At 39.0% G+C, this 7,701-nt stretch overlaps 1 protein-coding gene across 3 annotated transcripts in view; it reads left to right on the forward strand.

The window, feature by feature from the left end:
- Positions 1–7,701, forward strand: part of PIK3C2G (phosphatidylinositol-4-phosphate 3-kinase catalytic subunit type 2 gamma) — a 471,530-nt gene that overhangs the window by 339,451 nt on the left and 124,378 nt on the right. For all 3 annotated transcript variants that reach the window (XM_045288491.1, XM_045288490.1, XM_045288492.1), the window contains one exon: positions 3,476–3,632. In XM_045288491.1, the coding sequence (XP_045144426.1) occupies positions 3,476–3,632 (157 nt within the window). The remainder of the gene's footprint in view (positions 1–3,475; positions 3,633–7,701) is intronic.

Genomic DNA, 7,701 nt, shown 5'->3' on the forward strand with positions numbered 1-7,701 from the left:
GAACCCTTGATAAGTTATAGATTATTATTTTCATATCTTGCATTGCTCTCTGTCACCCTTCACCCATTTTTCCATTGTTCATCCTCCTGGGAAGGGGTTATATGTTGATCGACTCCCCCAATCTCCTCCCACCTTCCCCTAATCCTCCTGGTATCTCTATTCTCATTATTGGCCCCGAGGGGTTCATCTATCCTGGATTCCTTGTGTTGTAGGCTCTTATCTGTAGCAGTATGCATACTCTGGTCCAATCTGATTTTTAAAGTAGAATTGAGGTCAAGTTGTGTGTTTCATTGGTGCTATACTGCAACCTGACTGGCTCATCTTTTCCTTGTGACACTTCTGTGAGGGGATGTCCAATTGTATACAGAAGGACTTTTGGTCTCCACTCCATGCCACCACCCCCCTTCACATTGGGTATGATTTTGTTCTGGGTTTTAGATGCCTGATACCTGATCCCTTTGGCACCTCATGATTGCACAGGCTGGTGTGCTTCTCCCATGTGGGCATTGTTGCTTCCCAGCTGGATGGCCATTTGTTTATCTTCAAGCCTTTAAGACTCCAGACGCTATATCTTTTGATAGCCGGGCACCATCAGCTTCTCCAGGTCCATCACCTTTTTCATTGCCTTCTGCTTTACTGATGTGCTTCTCCAGGAATGGGGCTATCCTGAGAACATGTCATAAATATGTGAGACAAAAAAATCCTCGCCTCTAAGGAGCATTCTGGCAGTACTTCTTTCAAGTCGGATTTGTCAGTTCTTTTGGCAATCTGTGGTACTTTTCAATATTCTTCTCCAGCACTGTAATTCAATTGCATTGATTCTTCATCTTCCTTATCCTTACACTCGCACATAAGGTGATTAAAATGCCATGTATATGAAATGATTGAAAATACCATGGCTTAAGTCAAGTGTACTTTAATCCTCAAGTAGCATCCTTGCTTTTCAATCCTTTGAAAAGGTCTTGAGCAGCAGATGTGCCCACTGCAAGTCATTTACTTTCTTGACTGCTACATCCATGAGCGTTGATTGTGGAACCAAGCAAGATGAAATCCTTAACAACTTTGATCTTTTCTCCATTCATCACAAGGCGTTAGACCCCATTTAAAAAGGGTTAGTGTAGGATGTTTGCAATCTTCCCTCAGCTCAAGACGTAATATTCATTCATTCAATTCCTTTTTGTATCAACCAACATGAGAAAAACTGACAAAGTTAAGAGAAACAAGGCCTTCTTTCTGGTTATTTGTGTCCCTGTTTCCACAGTTAGGACAACAAAGTATGGCATTACCTATGGAGCAGTCAACCCCACAGCCATCTAGTTGATTTTGACTCTTAGAGACTCTGTAGGACAGAGTAGAATTGCTACCTAAGAGTTCTGAGACAGAAAATCTTGCCAGAACAGAGTGATTTATCTCTCTTCCTCAGAGTAACTGGTGGATTCAAATGAATGATCTTATGATTAGCATTCTAATGCATAACCTGCTACTACACCAGGACTACCTTTGTAACAACATAATACCATGTTTTCTCTATAATGATCAATATTTTTGTAAGTCTAATATGAAATGGCATGTAGATATTTTCCCCCTTTCCCTTACTTAGTGTGACAGAGTACAGTAGGTTTATTCATAAATTTCTTTCTAAAAGAACACGTTACAAACTCTTAACTTTAACCACTTTTTTTTCTAGATTAGCATATCTTCTAAAGAAAAAGAAGAGAAACATTTTATTTTTTAATTACTGGTGGGAAGAGTACTGTTACATTATAAGGACTGAAAAACAAAAATAATTTAAGGTTAAACACTTGATCTGTTCTACCATTTCAGAACTTACCAGGGTATTTTAATTAGCCCTTCTATTGCTTTTACAATGATAATATCCCTATATAAAATCATTTCTTTCATTAAATATTTAGATAATAAAGGTTAACATTACAAAATAATTTGTCATTCCTTTTCAGTGGCAGCCAGGCCACTGAGTTAGAATGCTCAAGCTCTAGAGCAATACCCTGGCTCTCACATGCAAGTGAAATGTTGCTGAACATCATCTCACAACAGTACATGGAGAGGTTGCTGCCAGGGATTCCGGCCAGTTTCAGAAGATATCATTGGATCTTGGCTGAAAGCAGATAATACCAGAAAGATGTTTATTTCTGTTTCATTGACTATACCAAGGCCTTTGACTGGTGGGTCATAACAAACTACTATAGGCAACCTTGAGAAGAATAGGAATCCTAGAACCCTCGATTGTGTGCATGCTGAACTTGTACATGGCTCAAGAAGCAGTTGTGGGAACAAAACAAGGGAAACTACATGGTTTAAAATTAGGGAAGGTGTGTGTCAGGATTGTATCTTCTAACCATATTTATTCAAATTGGATTCTGAGCAAATAATCAGAAAAGCTGGCTTCGATGAAAAAGAATGTGGTATCAGGAACGGAAGAAGGCTTATTAACAATGCACGATGTGCAGATGGCACAGCCTGGCTTGCTGAAAGGGGGAGGGCTTGGAGCACTTGCTGATGAAGATCAAGGATTTCAGCCTTCAGTGAGGATTCCAATTCAATGTAAACACCCACATCCTCACAAATGGACCAAGAGGTAACACCATGATAAATGGACAAAAGGTTGATGTTGTCAAGGATTTTGTCCCATGGATCCACAATCAATGCTCATAGAAGCAGCAGTCAAGTGATCAAAAGATGCTTTATATTAGATAAATAACGCTGCATCACTCCTCTTTAGACTATTGAAGAGCAAGGGTATCACTTTGAGGACTAAGATGTACTTGACCCAAGCCATAGTATTTTCAGTTGCCTTATATGCATGTGAAAGTTGGACACCAGATAAGGAAGACCAAACAAGAATGTGTGCATTTGAATTGTGGTGCTGGGGAAGAATATTGAAAACACTGCTGAAAGGGTAAACTGGTCTGTCTTGGAAGAAGTACAGCCAGCATGCCCCCTCGATGCAAGAATGGCAAGCCTTCCTTTTATATATTTTGGAAATGCTGTCAGGGAGATCAATCCCTTGGTAAAGTAGAGGACCGGTGTGAAAGAGGAAGGCCTTCAATGAGGTGGATTGACACAGGGCCTTGAAAGATAGACTCAAGCACAGGAACAAGTGTGAGGATGGCCCAGGACCAGGCAGCGTTTTGTTTTGTGCTGAGGGGCACTATGGGCCAGAACCGATTCTAAAACCCTGAACAACAACACAGTTAATAGCGATAAGTGGCACAGGACTGGGAGGTGTTGCTTTCTGTGGTATAAAGGGTCACTATGAGCCAGTCTGGACTGGAAAACCATGAACCACAGCAACATAGTAAATGTATCTACCTGCTCCGAAATGAAGAAAGCATACTCATAAGGGTAGAGAGAAAATGACAAGAACATTCCGATGAAAAGAAGGTGTGATTGCCTAATTTAACCCTGCAAGCCACTTATCCTCCTGCTTATGGTTGCTCTTGTTTTTGGTTTATAGGGACCGGGCCCCTTTTATTTTCACTTCGGAAATGGAATATTTTATTACCGGAGGTGGGAAAAATCCACAGCATTTCCAAGATTTTGTGGAGCTTTGCTGTCGAGCTTATAATATTGTCAGAAGGCATAGCAGACTGCTCTTGAACTTGCTAGAAATGGTAAGTCCCTAAGGAAATAAACAAAAATAATAAGCTTCCTTTATGCCTCCTTTTCAGTAGTCTATTTTTGCTAATGGCTTGGAGTTCCCCAAAGAGCTATTTAAAACAGAAAGAAATGACCAAACTAAGACTATCATCATGCAATTTATAAACACATTTCTTAATAATTCAATACATTAGTACACCGTTATTATCACAAACATTCCTATTCTTGACAACACCGATGCCTTCAGATATTATCTCGGCGTATTTTGACTAAGGATCAAGTATAATCATTTTGAAAATAATGTCTCTGGTTGCACTGTGTTAGAAGTTTTTTAAGTGCATTAGAAGCGCTGTCTCATTTACACTTCATGCTAACACTATGGGACAGACAAGGCAATGGTTGTTTCTTGCTTCCTCTCCTGATCTGTGTGTTTGCTCCCTTGTCAATATATTACAGATTGAGAAACCATGGGTCCAAAACGTAAGTGGTTTGTTAATCGGCTGTGGAGTAGTGCATTTAGGAATGGGCATCAGGTCTACTGATCCTGGTCCTGTAACTCCTTTTGATCAACGAGGATAAATTAAAGGTTTCACTCCACACTCCATCCCAAAGAGAAAGTGAGCAAGGTTGCAGGGAGAGAGAAAGGAAATCTGTGGGAATATCTGCCGAGCAAAAGAAGTGCACACCTGGAATTCCAGCAGCTTGTGAGAGGAATTTGCCATTGATTTCGTCTGTATGGGTTTTAGAGTTAAAGCTGACTCATAGCGACCCCTGGTGGGTTTCCAAGACTCTGTTTATGGGGACCGGACACTCCATCTTTCTACCAAGGAGCTACTGGTGGTTTCAAACTGTAGACCAAGTGGATTGCAGCTCAACTCCTAACCACCACACCACAAGGACTCCTATAGAGTCAATATTATCACCAAAAATAATTGGGCTAGTGCATTCAGATAACAATATTGTAACAGATATAATTCCATGGCGTTCACAAGACCTTCCTGCATTCAAATTCTATTTGAACAATACTAGCTACATTATCTAGAATATATTTCTTTACCCCCATATGACAATCTTCTTATATTTATTGAATAATTATAATCACATCAGCATGGTAGGATTGTTGTAGTCAATGAGTGACTGAGTGCTTTGTATGGGCCAGAAACGGTTTTAAGGGATTATCCATATTCATCGATTTACATTTCATGGTAATCCTATTCAATAGTTAACATAAATTGAGTAGTATACTATCTTCCATATAATAGTGTTCATATAATTTATCAGTGTAATAGATTCTTGTTACTTAATAAGAATGCTATCCAATACAATATTCTCTACCATAAATGGCTATTTAAAATTGAATTAATTAGTATTAAATAAAATTTAAAAGTCTGTCTTTAGTCACTAGCCACATTTCATGTACTCAAGAGTGAATTATTATTATTAGTTGTAGTGGGAATATTAAAAAAGAAGTCCATCGTTGCACAGAAGATCTATTGGTCAGGGATTTTGTTACAATGAAGATTTGATTTGGATATTTTTAAAATTTTCAAGCAATATTCACCTTATTTTTTTCTCCTTGTCCTAAAATATATTGTTGTTAAGTGCTCCTGAGAGTGTTCCAATTCATAGTGACTCTAAGCACAACCAAACAAAATGCTTCTAAATCCTGTGCCAGCTTCACAGTTATTACAGTGGAGACCACCATTGCAGCCATGTAGTGATGCATCTCCTGGTGGGACTTCCTCTTTTTTACTGAGAATCCACATTATCAGGCATAATAACCTTTTCCAGGGATTAGTTTATCCATATAACATTTCCAAAGCCCATGACAGTAAGTCTCACCATCATCTTATTTTCAAACTACCTGATTATGAGTTAATCCAGATACCACACCACTTCATAGTTCAATTGCACCAAGCAGTGTTGTACAATTGCTACCCAAATCAGTTTCAAAACATTTTTGTCCTTCTTGAGCCCCTTGATATCAGCTTCCCCTTGAATTCCCACCCCCCGTTTCCTACCCATGAACACTTATTCTGGTTGTTGTCCTGATAGGTTCACCTATCCTGGTTTTCACATACCCTCCCCCCCAAAAAATAGGGAAACACATAAAAAGTCAAGATGGCTACCCAAAATGACAAAATACAACAAAGATAAACCCCACTATGTAAACAAACAAATAACAACAAAAAATCCCAGAGAATATTAAAAACCAGACCAAGCCCAAAGTGTATCATAGGGGAGATCATATGACAAGGTTTTAACTTTTCAAGGCAGATTTACCATTTTAATATCCTGTATTCTCCTCTTCAATACTTGTTGTCTGAGAACCAGGTCATTCCCATCCCTCAGTTCTGGTCAGAAGAAAATCCTTACTCCCTCTGTAGATCCCCGCAAAGGTATTTCGGGCTTCCACTGCCATCCATAGCCTTCTGCAAACCAGAATCTCATAATTAAAGCTCTGATACTATTCCCTTATTCGAATTTGGACTATATAATTTACAATCCTTGGATGATGCATGTTGGTGTGCTTGTTCCAAGTGGGCTTAGTTGACATTTAACTTAGATGGCTGCGCTTTTGGAAACAAGCCTTTAAGACTCCAGACACCACTCTGATAGCCAGACACTATCTAATTTCTTCATCACACTTTGCTAAAGCACCCATACCTTCTGTGTTCCCTCAATGAGGGTGAGCATTGAGCAGGGTCATGTAGTAAGAACTAATTGTTTAAGATTGGAGTTACAATTAAGTCCAGCCCCAAATCCTTTCATGAATCTATGTTTTTTATCTGCCCCTGGTTCACCTTAGAGATATCCTTGTTAAGTTATGGTAGAGAATCTTATCTACCATCTCCCTGAAACAAAGGACCTTTAGTTTATAATGAATTGATGATACCATGGTCCTAATTTTAAAACACTATGGGAGAGGGAGACTGAACAAGTGTAGGCTAGTTACATCTTGCAATACATGGATTATTCACTTGTACAGAATAAATCCTTATGTGACTGGATGCTATTTGCACAAACTTTGGAAATTGGTGGTCAGGCAAACTTGCAATAATATTCACTGACAATGTCAGACCCAAATCTGCCAGAATGTTACATATCTTAATATAGCAAGTAGTGCATTGAAATAGTAAATAAATGTTAGTATGCCCACCGGCAGTTCAATACTCTTGGTAGACCTGTCTTCTGCTTCTTCACATGTCATGTAATTTCAGTCTTAATTCCTCAGGTTACAGGTATGTTTGAGGTGGAATCTCATTGACCTAGTGGGGTTTCCACATCGCATCCCTCCAGTATGGCATCTGGACTGTATTGGATGCCTTCTGATCCAGGACTCAATATCTCAGTGTTCTGTGGCACATGGCCTGCATCCCCAGGGAATGTCCAGAAACCCAAAGCAAAGTGGCTTATTAGGAGCATGTTACCAGGCAAACTACCCCCTAAAGGTCTCTGAAAGCACTGTTAGTCGCTTTCCCCAACTAGGAACCATCATTGCATTTATGGCATTTATAGTTATACTTCTTCCAACATAGACTTTTTTGTGGTTATTGAAAAATAAGAATGTCTAAAAATATTATAACAATTATAAAAATACTTTACATGCAAAGATGTTTTGCTTTCTTTGTTTATAGACTGGCTATATAAGGTCCCACCCACCTCCAGAATCTTCAAGTTGGCTTATCAAGCAAAGCAAAGATTCAGTTTTGCATATCTGTATTCTATTTCCCTATCCTGATAGGTCATCTTACAATTATAGGATGGCTTAAGTTTTATAATCTTTACCCATATTGCAGAAGAAACTCTACTAGGGATGTCTATGATCTTGATTTAATTTACCTCATAATTATCTAAACCACACAAAAAAATCAAAACTCAAAGTCAATTAGTCAATCCTGACTCATAGCATCCCAATAGGTCAGAGTAGAGCTGGGATGCAGGATTTCTAATACTGTTCATCTTTGTGGAAGATAACGACCTTTCTTCAACAGAGCAGCTGATGAATCAAACCACTGACCTGTTGATTATCAGGTGAGCGCTTTAACCGCTTATGCTCTACAAACACTGATTTCCCCTTGA

Source organism: Echinops telfairi, unplaced genomic scaffold, assembly GCF_000313985.2.
Source record: "Echinops telfairi isolate 266 unplaced genomic scaffold, ASM31398v2 ScPeMD7_21;HRSCAF=78, whole genome shotgun sequence".
Taxonomy (NCBI): domain Eukaryota; kingdom Metazoa; phylum Chordata; class Mammalia; order Afrosoricida; family Tenrecidae; genus Echinops; species Echinops telfairi.